We start from the raw sequence: 20,541 nt of genomic DNA on the forward strand, positions 1-20,541 counted from the left end.
ATTCTTCCTCCACGAAACATCCGACCGTTCACTTTCTACTCTATCAACTTATATCCACCGCAAACTGTTTATTTTAATAGAGAATTGAATCTGCAAAAGCTAGCTCGACAATCAAATTGTCCCAAATACACTCGACCTGTTAACTCTGACTGTTCAGCGACTCCCATGGCGGGCTAGAAAAATTGTTGCTTTATACGTCATACATATTCAACGTTCGCCACCCCGACTCCGTAACCAATGCATCCTCCGCTATCACTCCTTCGATCTAAAACCAGCCAACCGCAACGGTCCCCGCACACTTTCCTAAAAAAAAAGAAAAAAGAAACAGAAAAAATACACATTTACACAACCGTGCTCCCGCAACGAAACGAACGTCGTCGCGATCCACGTTCTCCTTACTTAGATCGCACGGGAAGATGGCCGAACGGGTAGGAGACGCGCGACGCGCCCGGTATTAATCGCGCGCGAGCCGCCTAATTGCACGGGCACGTAATTAGAGGTTCGTCGGCGGTGGAAACAACTCGTAAAGCGAGCGCACCGCGGTGAAAAACGCAACCGATGCGGCAATGTTCGGTTATCGATAGTCATCTTGCAGCCAGTTGCGGTATAACCTATCTCTGGGACCGCGGACGGGGTGCAAAAGGGGGTGGTAGAACGCGAGCGGCGAGGATACCGGCTCGGTTTATCGAGGACGTATCAGGCGGCGGGGGGAAATTAATTTCGCGGAATTAGAGGCATCGATCGGTCGTTCTGGCAACGTAATAAGCCATTATAACGATATGCTTAATCTGACTGTCCCGCCTCGCATGGCGCTTATTAACGAGCCGCCACGAGCGCTGCCCGCGTAGAAACGCGAGCGGACATCGCTGGATATCGCAGAAACTACGCGACCGCGTCCCGCAGATTCTAGGGCTGCGTATAACTATGTACGTGCCTGCTTCCTATCCACGAACCCCGCGATTGTTCCGTCGAACAATGGAAAGTTACCTCCCGGGTTAAACGAACCCGTCGCTCCCGTTGACAAATTATGGCTCGCGGTTTTGCGATCGTGAATCCACGATGACATCTTCGCGCAGACGGCAGAGGTGAGGCTGGTCGAGCTGCGAGTCGTCCTGGTAAACCGCGCTTCGAGTCGAGATGGTGGAAACGATATCGTTTCGAACAATTTTTATCACGCTGTTCTAACATTCCTCTTTTCAGCAAATTTCACTGCTATCGCGAAATCTTTACGGTTACGGTACGAATACATTTTTCATTAGCTTCGTCGAGCTGAAATGCCGCGTGTGCGAGAGCGCGAAACGGTTAAATACAGCTAATTCTATTCAGTAGAAGACAGATTGCTTAGTGCTGAAGATGAGCAAAGGTACTAATGAATCGGGTGTAAGATAAAAAAAGGCTGAGAAAGGTGATCATTTAGTGAATGAGCATTAACGAGCGCGGACGTTGCAAAGTTATGCGCGTGCATTATTAAATACTAATGCAACGGTTGTGCAAGTTGAATGTTTCGAATGTCGTTGATGCTCACTGTCTGATCAATCGAGGCGTCGCGGTGTCTTAAGCGGAAAGTTCTCCGCGAAGCAGTTACCACGGTTTAGACTCGAACGAGCGACGAGCACTTCCGGCGAACCGTTTCGAAATAACGACGGTTAAAGTTTCGGGGTTCTTGTGTAACGGGTAGTTTTAATTGGACCGCAATAAAATGAAAATCGGAAACGCTTGGCGCGCAGAGGAATATCCTTGGCGGATGTTCGATTGCGTAACTGTCCAATTTTTTTTTCTCCAGTCGGATATACGAATAATTGGCCGGCGCAACAAATCCGTTTCATACAGAAATTCTCGCGAAATAATACACAAACGCGCAAAATTGCCGTTATTCTTCGGAATGTAAAGCAACAATCCATTAAACAACAAAGTACGAGGCAAAGCGCACAGAACATCCGGACAATTACCACCGTAAATAGCGAAAATCCGATTACGTCAGAGATAAACTGGGCCAATAACGAGTGACGGCTTCAATAATTATTTTTCGTTCACCGGGTATCCCCTACCTTTTAATATTTGCGCCCGCTAACGATGTCCTGTTAGTATTATCGATGATAAAACACGAAACGCAAGCTCCGCGGGTTTCGCGCGTTCCCGATTTCGTGGCGCGCGACTCGATAATAATGTTTGCCCGAATACGTACACTTTTAAAATACTTTCTGGTCCGCATCGCCACGGTGCTCCAGTTCTACTAATTACGACACAACTTAATTTACCATTGACAATTCGTATCAAAGCTAAGCTTAATTATTCTACTTGCGATTCGAATTTAACGTAAAAAGAAAGTAACCTGCTCTTGCGAGCGAACCGAAAATTCTATAATTAATAACGAACGTGTAATTCCACAAAATTATCGTAGAACGTGTAATATGAAAACATGTGACGTGTATTCTCGAAATTGGTTTGTCTCTACTGTATACAGAATGCCGACCAAAAATACACGATACCCTCTAAACGTGGTAAGCTCACTGTTTGGCTTCAGTTTACAGGTGCACGTAGTGCCATAAAGTTGCGCAACGAATACGCCATCAGCGTGCGATGTACAAACGCGTAAATACACGGCGATAGTTCGATGCTCTGAATCTGTTCGTAGAAAGAAATGTTTAGTTCGTATCGTGCGTGTTACGACGAATGTCAAGCCGGTTAAGCGACGATACAGGCGTACAATTCTTCGATCACCCGGGTCAGTCTGATTCGACCGGCTCGAGGGAGTGGTCGAGGAACACGCGGGACGAAACGTGTGCCTCGTCTGTTCCACGCGTTCATTTTGCGTCACGTTTAATCGTGCTTCATGCTTCTGACCCGTTGATTAGAACTAGTCACTCAGAATTTCACGTTTAATTACATCGAGCACTCTGGTTACGTAAACAAGCAGTCCATATTGCGACGGTCTCTTGTCTCGAACTACCCTCGTAAATATTCAACGGCTACCAACTAACCAATGTGGAAAATACTGTTGCCGCGAAGATGTGGAACAAACATTCGAGGGAGTATAGAAGTTTCACGTTTTCTACTTAGGTCGAAATGACAGGACTGACAGGGATCATCAAGTTCGATCACCAAGGATTCCGTTCCGACTTCATTCTGGATATCATCGAGCTGAACAACAAGGAAGGGTTAAAGAAGATAGGGACCTGGAACAGCACGAAGGGTATAAACTTCACGAGGAGTTACAAAGAGGAGTACACTCAAATCGTGGAGAATCTTCAGAACAAGACTTTCATCGTTACGACTATACTGGTGAGTGGCTTCAGAAAATACTCATTGCCTCGAGTTTCCTCTCCGATTAAATTATACAACTCATTTGCGAAGCGCGTGCGAATTATTATACAGCGTGAACGAAGATTTATCGCTATGAAAACAATGCTCGGTGTAAAGGTTTGTTTAATTTTCGTAAATCCATAGCGGGGGGTGAAGGAACGTATGGTATGCTCTTTTGAATTCGGATCCCTTAACTCATATCCGAATGAATGAAATCCTGTTCTGCGTGGATTCATTTTCTGAGCTACCAATATCCGCGAAATCTCATATAAGAGAGCAGGAACGCGTTCAAATGAACAGAAATTAACATACAAACACACTTCACAGCCGCGCCCGATATTCCTAGACCTCGAGTCAACATTTCAAGCTAACTCCACACATTTCAGGCTCGTTTCAATCAGCTAAAGTGATTTCCACAAATCTCCGTCCGACCTCTATCTCCGTGAGTTCTCCGGTTTGGATTTGAAAAAAATTCCTCGCATCCTCGCGCCTCCCGCGCCTAACCGCGACGGACCGCGTAAATCATTCGCGTATCGTTAAAATCCCGACTGTTTGTTTTTCCGAAATGAAAAGGAAACAGAAACGGAGTTGAACGAACGCCGCGCGGAAGCGAGAGACTTCCTTTTCCTTTTTCCTTCGCCGCCCTCGGCAGCTCGTTAGCCTTTTTTTTTTCTCTCCCTCCAACCGCCCAACCCTTTGCTCTCTTCTACCGAGCGTCCCCTGCCTGGTGGCACTCCGTTCTTGCGGTGACGGAGGAAGGCAAAAGGAAACTGGAAACATCGTCGGGAGGGGGACGTTACGCGATTTAATTGAAGTTTCCACGGAGAGCCGCGTTACTTATTCTCGTGCTAATTGCGACGACAAGTAATGCACTGCTCGCGAATGTATTAACTGGCTGGAAAGTTCGCCAGTAGAAGTGTCAGGCGGACGGAGATGTCGAGTTTCGCGGTGCGCAAGCCGGAGATAAGGGTGCTCGTAGCCGGCCCGAGGAGACGGCGACGGGAACTTAAACAATCTAACAGCCAGCCTCTTTAAACGTCTGAACGTTCCGTATTTACGAGGATATTAATCGAATCTCCAGCGGACCCGGCTGGATAACGGACCGGGTTAATTCGCCGCGGTCGCGAAACTTATCGTCAAGCTTCCCATTGGAAGGTTTCGAAATGTCGTTGGCTTCGTCGAAGCTTTACCGGTTCCCAGAAGCAGAGTATCGTCTAGTTAACGAGAGAAATGTACAGAATTGGTACGAAAGTTTGTCGAAAAAGAGAAATTGGAAAATATGGTAGACGTATTCTCGTGGTCGGAGTAATAATTCGCTCGCAAATTGCCGTTGCGATGAAATTTTGCATACGCTACGCACGGTGATGACCTAGGAATTTTTGGGACATCGATCGCGCACGCCCCGCGCATTAATCTGCACGGAGCTCCTCGAAAATTCCACGTCAGTGCCGGCATTTAGTTACAACGTTCCTGCTAAACGCGTCATTTCGAGAGCATCACGGGAAGTTCGAAACTCTCGAGCCACCCAGCTAGCACGTACTCGCAATAACCAAATTAGCGAACCCCGGGATTTTTCCGTCCCTCAAGATATCACGAACCCTTCGCATCCGTACGTCCGTCCTCTTGAATAAGAAAAGAAATCCCGTCGACGCTGAGAGTACAACTCTTTCAATCGCGAGCGCGTGCATGCATATTCAATCCGAGGCTCGCCGCCGCGAACCACCGCCGCGTTAATTAACCAGTATTGGAGCGGGGGTAGAAGAAAAAAAGCCGCGTGACTCCAGAATTTTCATACACGTCGAAATATGGTCAGGTGAAATGCGCAGCTTCGCGTACGCGCTGCGTTTCATTACTTGATCCAATCAACTGGCTGTTCACGTTTACATTAGCAAACGTATTCAGACTGGCTCGCATTGCGTGCTGTATACGGTGGGCTTGCACCACCTGTGCACTACCTTGCCCACCGTACTGTATTACTAATGTTACTACGTTTCAAGTAGAATGTTATATAATATTCGTTCGAGGAATTAAGTTGATTTTCTGGTTCTGCACTTCAAATTTCAATTAGACGAGCGCTGATCAAGTGAGAAGACGTAACGCGTTTCGCATCCATTTTTTTCATTCAACAGAGAAATCAAAGTAATACTGAAATACAGGTACCGCACGTACATCCGATTAAAATTGTCAACCTTTACCACGCGTAATTTCTGTCGCTCGGCTTACCAAAATAAGCGAAATTAGCGAAATACTCGAAACACGTATCCCAGGCGCAGCCCAATTTTCCACCGATTCCGCGTCGCGATTCGTTCGACGGGAACGTACGCATTGCGCACACGCGTACAATATTAATACGCAACGCATTTCGATCTGTGACGTCGGCTCGTTACCCCGCAGAGCGCTCCATACTGCATGAGGAAGGATTCGAGCGAGAAGCTGACCGGAAACGCACAGTTCGAGGGGTACAGCGTCGATCTGATCTACGAGATATCGAGGATCCTCGGGTTCAATTACACGTTCCGGTTGGTGCCGGACGGGCGGTACGGGTCGTACAACAAGAAGACGAAAGAGTGGGACGGTATGATGAAAGAACTGCTCGATCAGAAGGCGGATCTGGCGATCGCGGACCTGACCATCACGTACGATCGGGAACAGGCAGTCGACTTCACCATGCCGTTCATGAATCTAGGTGAGCGATCTTTTTGCTCGACGCTCCTCCACGGGCCACGTTCACCGGTGGGAATTGATTTAACCACCGCAAGATTCTATATGCAACGAGATCGCGGCTCGATCCGTACGATCTCGTGATTCTTGAGGACTTCATCGCGAAACGGATCCGCGCTTTTGATTTCTGGCTCCACGATCCACAGGTAAATTACAGCGATCGGTTCGTATGAGATTTTCAGATCGGGGTAGAATGAAAAATGCAGTCGAGTCGGTATCGTTTCAGACGGATTTATTTCGCTAGAAGACGGATCGTCGAATAAACAATCTAGCGAATAATACGGGAACGTGTCCCAGAGAGGGTATATTCGTGAATTTTACGATGGATTTACACGTGCGATTCTGAAATTTCCAGGGATCAGCATACTGTATCGCAAGCCTATAAAGCAGCCGCCGAATCTGTTCTCGTTCCTCAGCCCGCTCAGCCTCGACGTTTGGATTTATATGGCGACAGCTTATCTAGGCGTCTCCGTGCTGCTCTTCATACTAGCCAGGCAAGTGAATCCGCTTTACCCAAGCCAGCCCCTGATAAAAATATTGCGCCGGGACCGGCGAAATTTCGCGTCCGATATACGGCACGATGGGAACGAATCCGTTGCACCCAATACATTACACTTTGCCGCTCGACCAGGCTTCCGTCATGTCGGGGAGCCGACAGATTTCCCGCGTGAATCATCAGATAAAAGAACAAGAGCCGATTATACGTGCTGATTACATTGATCGAACGTTACAAGAACCGGCGGGCTGTTACACGCGCGGCCATGCACTATTTATAACTTTCGTATAGGAAAGTTCGCGGCGTAACAAGAGTGTTTATCGTTGAAATAGAATTTCCATCGCGCGTCTCTACTTCCTGGTGTCCCGTTGTTGTAGCCGCGCGAACGCTCGCTGGTTCGATTCCCAGTGACTCGCGAATATCACTGAAAAAGGTAGAAAACTCTAATTTCACGGTCGAACACCGAGTCCGGTTGCGCGAGCAAAATCGATACAAGCCCCGACACGAGCGCGCGGAGCAAGGAAACACGCGAACGGTGACTTGTCGCATTCCGTACGGGCTCCTTTTTCCCAACCGTCGACACGGTTAATCTTCATACGTAAATGGCGAACGGCCCCGATGGAAGACGGACGGTCGCGTCCTAGCTAGGAAGCTACCAGACGTTGTCTAGAGTTGATCAGTTTAGATTCACCCCGTACGAGTGGTACAATCCTCATCCGTGCAACAAAAACCCGGACCATCTGGAGAATCGCTTCAAGCTGCTCAACTGCATGTGGTTCACCATCGGATCCTTAATGCGGCAGGGCTGTGACATTCTGCCCAAGTAAGCCGTTAGACTGGCATCACGGTCGCTTGATGGTTTCCATTTTCTCTCTTCTGTTTTCTGTTTTTTTTTTGTCCGTTCTTTTACGTACTCCGTTTCGTTTGTTCGCCCTTTTCTTTTTTTCTCTCTCTCGTTTTGTCTTCAACCTGTTTTTACGTCCACTTCCATTCGCTCCGCCGCGTTTACCTTCCCGGCCGATTTCGTCGCGTGGCCAACCTGGAAACGGGGCGCCTCGTTCTCACTTTACCACCCTCGAGCGATCTCGTCGCGTATCGACTGAACGCGCGTAAATCGAGACGTGCGACACGCTAATACCAAGGATCGCGGTGCTCGCAACGATTTACTCGTTCCCATGAACTCTCGCAGTCCTGCTACACCTGAGTTCGCATCGTGCACCAGAGACGTAGGACGGATGAATTATTCAGCGGTACGAATTCGCGGAGCCGCTTTTAGCTGTCCCGTCGGGACCGGTTATTTCGAGATACGCCAAGTTCCGGTTCCTGTTCGCCTGTAGGATACGGAATTCGGTCGAGTACGAGGTACGCGTACGTGTCGCGGGAGGAAGAAAGGGTATTTTTGTAAGGAGAGACGCATGAGCACGAATGTCGAGGAACTTGATTAGTTTCGTGAATGTATGCGTCCCTCGAAATATTGTTAAAACAAACGAAAAAAAAAACGAAGATATTGAAATAAAAATCGAATAGGATTTGTGGTTTCCTCGGCAGTCTCTCCTCGGATGTATTTACAGGACTTCAGGATTTAAGTGAATATCGATTAACGAGTGGTTAGCGATTCTCAGAGTCGTAGCTATGACTCCAGTTCTAAAAGAAGCGTCGCTCGCAACAGAAGAAAAAATGTTTTTATTCCATCTCTACATCCTTCCGCCAATTACTCAACGATAACCAATGACGAAGCTATTTCTTTCCTCTACTTTTATAACTGCAGACGATAAATCAGACTGTAGACTTAAATGAGAACGTATAAAAGTAACTGCACGCTTAAAGAGGCAAACTAAATACAGTTTTTCGCTACTTCAATGAAAACCACCATAAGCTTTCCCTCGAAAAAAAAAACGTACATATAATACTTCTTCCACCAGAAAGGGGCAAAAAGAAAAGGAAAAAAAGGAAAGGAAAGCAAGAAAAACGTAGGCGGCCTTAATGTCTCCTTAATGCCGCCACTTAAATCTCCCGAAATCCCCCGCAAAGCGTCGCGAGCGTCCACGAAGGAAGCGTTCCCCCGTAATTCTAAAAACAGAGGGACCATCCCGAGCGATACAGAAAGTTGAGCGCAAGGAGCCGTCGCGTCATCGATCGTCCCACGGCGTTGGTTATCCGCGGGCCGTGCTGCGACTCTGAGGTCTAATCCTCTCCCTTCTCCTTTCACGTGTCCGCAGGTTCAGCCCCTACGAGTGGGAGAATCCCCATCCGTGCAACGGACAGTCCGAGGTCCTCGAGAACGAGTTCACCCTGATGAACTCGCTCTGGTTCACCATAGGCTCGCTCATGCAGCAAGGCTCTGATATAGCGCCGAAGTAAGTGAAACGAAGAAAACACAGCCAGCCAACCGACGTGTATAACGATACGTAAACCGTGTACGGTGACTGAGAATAGTCGTTCGCGCGAGGCGAACGTTCGACGATCGTTGAGAGCATCCTGTCGCTTGTGCAACGTCAAGCTGAGACCTTTCATTTTTATCGACCACCGGCTTCCTCTGTAATCGTCACGCGAGACAAACGGGTCTCGGTTTGATCTTGCTCGAAGGAGGACATTTTCAACGGAAGTCGAGTGCTCGCAATGCGCGCGTGCTCTTTTCAATCACCGCGCGTGTCTCGCATACGTGCGCGTGATAATCTTGGATTCGTCGCGAGATGACTAAACTAACGTAGACCACGATAGAGAGTATGATAGCAAGAGATAGAGAGAAAGAGAGAGAGAGAAAGAGAGAGAGAGAGAGAGAGAGAGAAAGCGTTTATCTAGCTGACTAGTCGCGGTCGGTTCATCTCGACGTACAGGGTGATATAGAAATTCGTAGAGGGGTTTCGGGGCCGTAGGTGCAACCCAGTGTTACGTAACGACAGCCTGGATATGCTATATCGTAGGCTTGCTGCAACCGATCACGTGCGGGTGTCGAAACTTGCCGACGTGCTTTGCTATCGCTAACGCGCCACCGCTCTATCTTGTCGCAGCCAACGACAAAGGCGACAACAAAGACGACGACGACGTTTCGTTTTAATGGAAGTTGTTGCTCCGCTCCCTGGTGCCACCGTCAGGGAGCTGATACCGCTGGGTCTGATAAGTTTCGACGTCCGTCGAGTATCTCGACGCGCGCCACGAACACGGACGGGTGGTCGCCAGGTGAAGCGTTTAGAGTCGTGGCGGAGCCGCGTAATCAAAAGTTGCAGCGTTTAGACGCGCGCGGGCCGAGACAACGGTTTCATTCGATTCCGATGAAATCTCGTTCGACGGAATTGTTCGCGAAAGCAGCAACAACTTTCTCGCGTTGTACCATCCAACACGTTCACCGGTTCTCGTTAAAATTCGCGGTTATTCATCTTCTCGCTCTCCGTAACTTCCTACGATACGGCCCCTATCCTCGAACGGTTATCGTAGTGTTTCACTTTCATTCGTATTTGACGTTCAGTTATCGTTTCAACGTGTATGTACGTAGTGGTTTGAGCTGAGAATTATTTTCACATGCATGGAACCTGTATTAGACGTCTAGAACGTAGAAAGCTTTTTTACGTTTACTTCCTTTGGCGCATTTAGATGGCGTAGATATTTGTGTCGAAGTAGAGCAACGTGTTCTCAGTTTAATCCCCCAGACGATTGTCTACCGATCGGAACGCACGACTCCGAAGTAGAAATACGAAATCTTTATTCCGTGGAACGTGTACTTGCGCGTAAAGTATTCCTACTTCACGATCCGATCCCTTCAAAGTAATAGGTACTCTTGGAACATCGATGTACCCGTCGTTTGAAGGGATCGAGATTCAGTCGTTCGACAACTATAAAAGTGGACTTATTTGAAATTCATACCGGGGAGCGACGCACCCCCCGAACCGTCCCGCGTCCCAGAGGCGTCCTCGATTGCACCCCACGAATTCTTTTTCCCAGGGCCGTGTCGACGCGCATAGTGGCGGGCATGTGGTGGTTCTTCACTTTGATCATGATTTCTTCGTACACTGCCAACTTGGCCGCGTTCCTCACCGTCGAGAGGATGGATTCGCCGATCGAGAGCGCGGAGGATCTCGCAAAGCAGACGAAAATCAAATACGGGGCACTCAAAGGAGGGAGCACCGCAGCCTTTTTCAGGGTAAGATCGCATGCATAACTTACGAACGCTGTACAAACGTCCGCGTAATCGCCCCGAACGAGCTCCAAGCGATGTTTCCGCCTCTCGCCCCCGCCGTTGACGAATCGTCCGCCGATGTATACCGAGTACCGAGCCACGGCGTAGAAATTGTATCGGGGCGTGCTTTCCGGGCCAGGGCGAAGCGTAATTTCCCGAGAAACCAGGAGGAACACGAGAGGAAGCGCGTGTTGCTTCAGAAAACATCGCGGCCATTACTTAACGCTAATTCTCGTTTCATTTCGGTATTAGGAAACTTTATTACAACAGATTACACTGGCGAAGCGGGGGGAGAAAGGAAAGCAGCCTCGTATCTAAACATTTGCTCGCCGAATTTTGTTACAAGTAATCCGAAGTAACGTTCAATATTAGACTTAACAAAATATCGCGCGATATAGCTTGGAGGCTCGCGATAACTATTTGCGAAAGAATTGTTCGTGAAAACGAAACGAGTACCGCTTTCGATTCGAGTTCGTCGTGGAACAGAGAAACAAACTGGCGTAATGGGCCTCCTCGAAGATTAACCAATTCCGATCGGCGTTCCATCGTTTATCGGCACGCACCATGAAATTCCACGCGTGATTCCAGGACTCCAATTTCTCGACGTACCAGCGGATGTGGTCCTTCATGGATTCGGCAAAGCCGACGGTATTTACAACGAGCAACGTCGAGGGCGTCGAGCGGGTGATCAAGGGGAAGGGCGGCTACGCGTTCCTAATGGAATCCACCTCCATCGAATACGTAATCGAGAGAAACTGCGATCTGACCCAAGTCGGCGGCCTCCTGGACTCGAAGGGATACGGCATCGCGATGCCGCCGAGTAAGTGGCAACACGTACCGATTAACGGCTAAACTTAATCGATCGCGATCGACACGATCAACGTCGGATCGAATAGAGCGTTTAAACGATTACGCGCGAACGAATCGCTTCTGACGAGATAGAGACGCGGCCCGTTCCGGCCGATCGACGCGTACACCCCGGATTTATGGTCTATCGGTAAACGACCTCGGGTCGAACGGATCATTTTTCACCCCCGTCCCTCCCGCGGATTTATGGAGGAATTAAAAGAACATTCGTACGTGCACGTTTATTTCAGAGTTTTGATCAATTTATGGTAAATATTCTGTTCCCCGCGAGATACGTTCGATTGGATGCATTCGCTAATGGTTTGCGGAAGATCTCAGTTGTTCGCTTCTTTTGTCAGATCTTTTCGATATTCTATGTTAATCTCGCAAATTTGAACGAACCGTGTAGCGTGGCATGTCGCTGTGACACGCGTTTACGAGTTTCTATAAGCAGGCTAAACATACGTCGACAAACACTTGAAAAGAGCTCGCCCACGAACATCACCGGGCCCCATCGAGATCGTGGCTGGAAGCGATCGGTCGAAATCAGCGAAATCGACACGTCCCGGGGGAATACAAACGCGTCGCGCGACGATAACGTTGCCCCGGACGGGGCGTTCACCGAAAAGTTTCACGCGCGCGATAAAAGCCGCCCCGGGGAAGAGGGCGCCGCTGAAAACGATCTTGGAACTTCAGATTCGCCGTACAGGACCGCCATAAGCGGGGCCATCCTGAAGCTGCAGGAGGAGGGGAAGCTGCACTTGCTGAAGACCCGCTGGTGGAAGGAGAAACGCGGCGGTGGATCTTGCAGGGTGAGCACGCAAACACGATCCCGGGTTTCCCTGTTTTCCTCGAGTACCACGGTGCAGCCGATAAGTGCACGCCTGAAATTCTGATCCCTCCACACCCTGCCTCCCGTTCCCGAGTATATCTCGCTCCGGCTCGACTTCTACTCCACCCTCTGCGCAGCGGACGAGGGTTGGAGCAGAGGCGGACATACTTGCGCCGCGAGAAGACAGTTTCATAAATTCGTGAAATCATGGCTAGCGATATTGCGCGGCTCTTATCTGCCAGTACGAATTCTCCAGACTGCTTTTCGCTGAAATTTGTTGACCGTCTATTGTGTACACGTTGCGAAAGTTACAGATTGCCTTTTCCTGCTCCTTTTCCGTGTTTCAATCTGATGATTTATTTAAGTCGGAAGACACGGTTTCTTGTCTGGTCGTTTTCCGGAAGCGTGTCTGAACGATTGTCTGCGGTCTATCAACAGGACGACACCTCGAAGAGCAGCTCGACAGCGAACGAGCTGGGCCTGGCGAACGTCGGCGGTGTGTTCGTGGTGCTGATGGGCGGTATGGGGATCGCCTGCGTGATCGCGGTCTGCGAGTTCGTCTGGAAAAGCCGGAAGGTCGCCATTGAGGAACGGGTGAGTGAGGTCAGATAGCACGTCGAAGAGGGCGCGATATCGCCTGAAGTAACGTCGTCCAACACGCACCTCGATCCCGACGCGATCTACCCCGACATACCGCGCGAATACATCAGTTGATGTTCGCGCGATGGTGGAGTTCCTCTTTAATGGTCACGGTGCACCCACAAAACCACTCGGGTCTGAACGTCTTCTCGCTGTGATCGATGGAATCACGGTGTACGCGAGCGAAACTACGAAAGCGAGAGGAAAAAAGAAAGGGGGAGAAAGAAAGAGAAAAGGAAAGCAAGGGATAAGAAAAACGTGGATTTATCGATGGCCGTGAAGCGTTTTTCTGTTCTCGGGACGGCCTCGCCGCTGTAATTGTTCGCGGCTCTAGATAGAGAAACGGTTGATTGATATCGAGATGCTAATTTCGCGTTCCTACCCCGCATCCGTCTTCCGTTTCCCTTCGTCTTTCACTCGAGAAAGAATTTAGAACGCGAGATAAGCGAAAAGATATTGGGGAGCGAAGCTTCTTTGTTCCCCGGAGGAGTAATTATTCACGGACCCGGCTAGATCGAGGCTACGGTGCTAATTTCGTATTCGGAGTTCTTGCCGGTCTTCACGGCGCGTCGTTTCTTTCGTTGCTTTAATTGGCTCTCGAAGAGTATCGCAAGGTGGGACAGGCTACGGGTAAAGGAATCGTTTGATCGATTCGAGTTTATTATTTAAATCCGAATATTTCAAGCTGCGATTATAACGGCGTTTGCGGAAATGGGAATTGAAAAGTGGGCGTTCGAGTGCGTTTTGTCGTCGGGAAATGAAAATGCAACTGGGCGCGATGAATGGGTACGAAGAATTCGATTAAAACGACTGATAGCGGCAATATTCCATAGCCGATTCGCGCGATCATTAGCTAAACGAATCGAGCAACGTATGCTAATCTCCAAAATTCAACGAGGAATTGATCGAAACGGTCCCTCGAATAAACCTGGACGATCGCGAAAAAGTGTGCGGTTCGCGTTTCGAAACCGCGCGTTCCGAACGAAACCGATTAAATTTGACGCCGGCATCCGTCGTATTTCCACCATTTTCCCCTCTAAACGAGAACGCAGCTCGGAATCCATCGATAACGCGCGAACGTCTGCTCGAAGAGTGGCGAGGGTAGCGAAGAATTTCGTTCCCCGGGCGCAAAATTCCACGGGGCGCGGCAATGAAATTAAGGCGCGGAGAGAAACGCGAGCGGGAAGCACGGCGCAGAGCCCGCGTGTCTACAATATGTATTCGAGCTGCCGTTTGCGTACGTTCAAGCGGTGGGCAAACAGGCAAGTATTTGAGAAGGGCTCGTCTACAAATACGGATATGCAGCTTTGCGCCGGTGACCTCGCGTACCCGAGAGCAAACAATTCCGTGAGCCAACAAACCTCGGGTATTGCTGTTCCCCTTCGGACCGTGCCACTTCAGACCGCAACAGAGTAGCCGCGATACTACCTCGAATCTGAAACTGCTAATCGTTTTACCTGCGCGCGAGCGAGGCCCTCGAAGATCGCCGGTAGATTCGATCGCTACATCCGATCGCATCGTCAGCGACTAGGTCGACGAGTTTCTGTTCCTCCCCGTATCTCCGTTTCTCTTCCTTTTTTTTTCGATTAAAACGAGCTTGCAATTTCTTTTCTTTTTTTTTAGCTACAGTGATGCATAGAGATAATCGTAGGTTTGATTTGAGTCTCGTTCAATGGAAGTTTGTCATCTTGAATTTATACAAATTGGAAGCAGATCGAGAAGATTGGATATTCTCATAAGAATTAGATATTATCAGTATAATTTTGACTTCCAAGATTTATATTCCGTACATTTATATTCCGTGTCGTATCGCGACATGGTGTATTTCTCGTTGATTATCGTACATTCGATAAAATAAGAGAAGTCAAGATTGTATCGACGTCAGAACGGTTTCGCGACTGTATTTTGATGAACGACGTTACGGGAAGGATTTTTTACGCGTTCGATAGAACGATAATTACATCACGTTCGCCATTTTTCATTTTCCACGTCCCGTCCCGCCTTTGTTCAAAGACGGGAGCGCATTATTTGTTCCCGGATCACCGATCGGGAAACTGTCGTTAGTTCCGTTCGGGTCCATTTTTCTTATCAAGAACAAAAATGCTTCGCGTGTCCCGCGCCGGTACGATTCATCGATCTGATACCCATCTAACGCAATCTTACCCGAGCATTTTCGTGTTCTGTTTTAGAAGCAGAAATCCTCGGGGAAACCGATCTGCGAAGCTTTTACCGATCTACACTAGCAGACGATTCTGTAGGGATCCGCTCTATTGCGAGTCGAATATATAAAAAGGGAACTAAAAGAACGAAAATAACAGTAAAGAAAGACCGGAACGCAAACTGATTCCTATGCCCGGGGAAAGCGTATCCGACCCGACGGACCCAAGGAGGAACTCCACCACCGGTGATCGAGAACTGTGCGAAACACCAAACGACACAGACTGTAGAAAGTTCAAACGTGAGAAAAAAAAAAAAAGAACACGTATAATCAAAAAAGAAGGAACAACGATCCTCGACCTTTCCAGTTTTTCTCTGTCCGTACCCCCACGCCGAGAACGATAATCTCGATCGACAATCTAGCCGGAAGGTTATCGACGGAACACTAGCCAATCAATTATTATCGAGTAACGTACGGTGTCGTTGGAATTTCATTAAACAGAGAAAACGAGAGAACGGAAAAGAGAAAGGAGAGAAAAGTGAAGTGGAGCACCGAAACGGAGCGTTTGGTTAAAGGGAATGAGAGTGGAGGAAATAGAAAAAAAAAAGCAAAAGGGACAGGATCGGTTTCTTTTTATCCTCGAGACCTCCTCGTAATGGACGGACCTGCGATACGGTGCAGACATTGAAATTGGAAAGGTCAACGCGTTTGCCATTTGCTCATATCAAATCTTTTTAGATTAATCGACGACCGATTTCAAGCCTCGCGGCGAGAAGGGACAGTCTCTCGGGCGATTGTTAAATATAAAAGAAAGAAACAAAAAAAAAAAAACAGAATAAACGAAACGAAAATACCAAAGAGGATAAAAAAAATAATAATAATAATATAGACGCGGCGTGGCTTCCTTTTTCTAACGAGCGCGCCGTGATCGCGACTGATTCACGTGCTGCAGAGTAACGAACTATTTACACGAACAATCACGATTTTATACTGAATAGATAATTAATGTATAGCGTCATGTTGCAAACGTTTTATTGTATGTACATACTGTGTAGCTCGAGGAGTGAATCGCTGCCCTACGCGCGGAATCTGTACGCCTCTTTAAAATAGAACGGATCGAATTGAATGTTAAATGTCGCGGGGGGGTGAACTTCTGCCGCGTCGCGGAGGAAGCGTACAGATTCCTCATAATCGAAAAGGATAAAAAGTGTTCCGTCACGCGACAGACCATTTACGCGTGTCTCGGCTCTCGCATAGACTTGTATCATATAAACGAAACGAAAGGGAGGGGGACAAAAATGAAAATGCGAACAGTGGCCGTAATCGAGACGCGGGCGTTGAATAGCGAATCACACGTACCGTTCGAAAGGACACGCGCACGATGTGTGACAGTTTAGTATGACATTGTTAGTTGTGTCGCAATGTTTCTTGCCTCTCTTTCTCTCCCGCAATGGATACGCAGGAGGTGAGCAACTTCTCTACTACGTCTCTGTTACACGTTTGCGTCACAGCACTGATCGATTGACAGATCGTAGAGCATGAGATATGCATATTTTTTTTTTCCTGGCCGAAGAATTTTTGTTCGCGTTCGGGATGTCGCAATGCTGGAAATGGAATTGTTAAACGAACTCGGCTGGAGCACGGGGAAATTTATGGGACTCGTTCAGACAGTTTATTCGTTTATTCGAAGTATAAATCTTGCCATATTTAGTAGACTAGATAAAAGTGAAAGAGGAATTGGATCCATTTCCATTATTGTTGGTTTCGCGTTATCAAATAAAAATGATTTGCGAACGAGAGTAATGTTAATCGTAGTATTTTCTGTGGTGTGATTATGATAGTTTTCTTTCAGCCTAGTTACTTTCTTCTTCTTTGCGAATTCAATTCTATATTGACATTTTTTTTCGTATACTTACAGCTTGGATGTGATTTTCGTAATAAAGTTTTAATTTCATTTTATTCCGTTTATTCACAGTTCCTACGAAATAATATTCATTTGTTGTCGCATGTATTTGTTAAACAACGTTGTTTATCTCGAACAAGTCAGCTTAATGCTATGACGCGCCTCGTAAAGCTGAAAATATTGAAGAAACGATACATCAATGAATAACGTCTTCGCCAGGATATCTGACTCAAAGTTCCTATTCCACTGCGGAGGCTACTAACCGCTCTTACTGCCGTTCTGTTTCTATTGTAAAAAAAAAACGATTTTTTATCGTTTTATTTGCGATCTTTTCATTTTCTTTCACTAAAAATTAACCATATAGGGTGTTTCAATTTTTCTCCCCGTTAAAAATTCATCCTTCCAATATACTATCAAGCTTGTTCTTCACAAGTACTCTCTTCAGCTAGCGTTGCAAACAAAATCTATTACAACGCTAATAAAACATAGCATTCGAAGAGAGCTATTGTCCAGGGTACTCAGTGCCAATTGGAAAAACGCGTCATCGCATTTCGCTGACGCTGGTCCGCGACGATTAAGAGGATGCAGCCGGTGGTTTGCGGGGACATTCCAGAAATCCGTGTGCTCCGAGATGGCTAGCGAGCTGCGTTACGCGTTGGACTGCGGAAACGGGACGAGAAAGCCCGCGAAGAAGACGCTGTGCCATCCAGAGAGGCAGCAGTCGAACCTGTCGATCGTCTCCGACGAGGGGAAGTATCCGGCGTGCAACAAGTACAGACACTTCGTGGGGAAGGCGCCGTTGACCTGAAGCCACGAAACTGGATCTCGTCGCGGGGTGTGGACGGCGTGCTAATCAGGGAGGCTAATCTTAGTCGCGATTCGATGGACTACGTAAAGCGATCGATGAACGAGAGAACGACAGGGGGAAGCGACCAGTCGAAGGTCCGCTTCTCTACGTGAAAACGGAAACCATCCGCCTCCTCTCTGGTTCCTCCGTCTACGTGTGTGCGCGCGCGTGTGCGTGTGCCTGATTTCCTTTCCCCTTATTTTCCATCCTGCCCTTTGTTTTTCTACAAGCGACGCGAGCGAACGAGCTAAGCAGCCCCTTCGACTACCACTTTGTAGAGTGTACCAGTCGTACGGTCGTTAATTGAAGCTCGCTGGAATTTATCGTGCCGTGCGGTAGACAACGGCGCGGGTTGTTTGAGCGAAAAGATTAACGAGCAACCTCGAGATCCTTTGTCTTTCGCTGCGCTACTCGGTGGCAAAGGGGGATGTCTCTCGCGAGAGACAACAGTTCACCACGGCGTGAACGGTCGTCGCGAAGCCGAACGACGATCGCGGTCGTTCCAGCGATTCTGAACGGAGCCGCGCGAAAACGGGTGGAGGAGGATGAGGTAGACTGGATTAAGGAGTGTTTAATTTAGTGGAAAAGATAATTGGATTTGGTTTAGCGGCACCTGTAGGCGACGCGACAGCCTCTTATGGAGAATCGAGGATTGAATTTATACAGTGATTTTTGTTATCCAGCTCTTTAGCGACATTCTTATATTCTGTCGGACGTTGATTGTATATTTTCCTCTCTCTTTTTCGACGGTGAACGTTCAATTCTCGCGAGATTGATTCTTCGAACTTTGTTTCCAAATATTTGCTGATACGTTATTTATTTATTGGGGGATGAGAGCAGAGGATCGACCACGCGTCGGGATCTTCCGCACGATGTATTTCTATCGCAGAATAAAATTTTTAACAAAACGTGTGCATGTTGGGAATGTACGGTGAATGGAAGAATGAGAAAAGGAAGAGTGGATTTAATCGATGCATGTAAAACGCTACTCGAACAGGACCGGAATTGAAATGAAAATTCAAGCAATCGCGCATCGCCGTCGACCGTGTCGCTCATTCAAAAAGAAAGTAATCATTCGAACGAGAATGTGAAGGGTAATTAACGCTGTACAAATGTCTCTGTCTGTTCGATGGCGTTCAGGTACATCCGTTTTGGTGTAAATAATCATATTAATTGTTAAGGTAACGAACTAAAACCATCGCGTCTATTCTATGGCATTGTATTATAGGACGTTCGCGTTGGGAAATTCGTTCGTACGACTTGCAAACTTACGTCTTCGTTTATGGATCTTCCCGATGCTGTAAGATAACGTGTTCAACGCGTGCAAGGCGTCGTAGATATTTCCTCGAGTGTAGATAGAACAAGTGATTTTATATTTTCATTTTATATTCTCACTCGCCGTTCCGCCAGCGTTCGAATTCTCGCATCTTGCCATCGCGTGTCGCGAGACTTCGTTCATCTATCCGTGTCCGATTTTTAATATTCATTCACTCAATCGTGCGTACAGTTACACCGATCCTTCGAAACCCCTTGGACCTCCTATCACAGGTGTTACGAATGAAATATTTAACAGTTGTTGAAGTCAAATTCTAAACGGTAGATCGAGAGCTTCGTTGATCCTAAATTTTTAGGTTTCACGTTCGAACGATTTGTCCGCATCGCGACAGGCTTCGCTCGTCAGACACGAGATCGTAACGTTCCTCTCTTGAACGTCCAACGTTTCGAAGGATTAAGCAGGTTAACCGAGTTAATGGAAAGCCGGTTTGCAGCTGGTACATCGCCGTCTACGAGCGCCACGGACTGAGCAGTATTTCATTTCCGTCTTCCTCTTCTTAGGCGTAAACATACGCGAATATCGTACGTGTTCGGCCAGCGTTTCTGGCGCGATCAATTTCCTGACGCTGATGGGTCGGCTAACTGAAACCAGCGTCGAGATTCGAACGTCCGATTATTAATATTCCGTGTTCACGAGTTTTTCAAACACCTTGTATACGCGACGATATTGACGAATCCTCGTTTTTTTTTTTTTTTTTTTAAACCGTCGACTCGTTCGTCTGCCAACGTGTGTGTACAATACCGTGTCGTATCGTCTTCGAGCGTGAGAAAAATGCGAGAGAAAGCCGCGCGGGCGACGCTTTGACTAGCGGGTACACACATGGACCGCGTACAATATACGTATCTTGTAAATATTGTCTGTAACCGCGTACACCGCGTTCACGTCGTAAAACGAGTTTGTTAAGAGCCTATTGATTATACTTCTTACATAAAGTGTACTACGAGCATCATATTAAACGTGAATAAACTCATCGTCTGTAAATTCTCACTGGACGTCTTTTCTTTCGTACACTCGAGGGGGGGCGAGGGCGGTTTAACGTGAAGAATACGGATCGCTTAATTTAACTTCAATGCCACGCGAATGTAGAATTATGAGAATAGATTTAACATTCGCAACGTTTCCATGGAAATTCAGAGAGATGCCTTCATTTGGATCTTAATTGGCGCGTATTCAACGCCACGGGACAAAGGGGGAGGGTAAATTGCATACGAGAATAAAATATTATTAATCCTTCATTTGCGAACATACTGCACGCGATTGTTCCATGCTCGCGCAAGATACGAGGA

The 20,541-nt window shown here is 47.7% G+C and overlaps 1 protein-coding gene across 7 annotated transcripts in view; it reads left to right on the forward strand.

Moving 5' to 3' along the window:
* The window catches only part of Kair1d (Kainate-type ionotropic glutamate receptor subunit 1D), a 204,569-nt gene extending 186,519 nt beyond the window's left edge, over positions 1 to 18,050 (forward strand). For 3 of the 7 annotated variants that reach the window (XM_076894967.1, XM_076894968.1, XM_076894969.1), the window contains exons 10-18: positions 3,061 to 3,282; positions 5,698 to 5,989; positions 6,380 to 6,518; positions 8,740 to 8,877; positions 10,460 to 10,658; positions 11,283 to 11,514; positions 12,237 to 12,352; positions 12,811 to 12,966; positions 17,686 to 18,050. In XM_076894967.1, the coding sequence (XP_076751082.1) occupies positions 3,061 to 3,282; positions 5,698 to 5,989; positions 6,380 to 6,518; positions 8,740 to 8,877; positions 10,460 to 10,658; positions 11,283 to 11,514; positions 12,237 to 12,352; positions 12,811 to 12,966; positions 17,686 to 17,880 (1,689 nt within the window). In that variant the 3' untranslated portion in view covers positions 17,881 to 18,050. Of the gene's footprint in view, positions 1 to 3,060; positions 3,283 to 5,697; positions 5,990 to 6,379; positions 6,519 to 7,205; positions 7,344 to 8,739; positions 8,878 to 10,459; positions 10,659 to 11,282; positions 11,515 to 12,236; positions 12,353 to 12,810; positions 13,177 to 15,200; positions 15,728 to 17,685 lie in introns of those variants that run through there. The other 4 variants (XM_076894971.1, XM_076894972.1, XM_076894974.1 and 1 more) reach the window with 4 other exon arrangements.
* The last annotated feature ends 2,491 nt before the right edge of the window (positions 18,051 to 20,541 follow it).

This window comes from Xylocopa sonorina, chromosome 5 (genome assembly GCF_050948175.1).
Source record: "Xylocopa sonorina isolate GNS202 chromosome 5, iyXylSono1_principal, whole genome shotgun sequence".
Classification (NCBI taxonomy): Eukaryota; Metazoa; Arthropoda; class Insecta; order Hymenoptera; family Apidae; genus Xylocopa; species Xylocopa sonorina.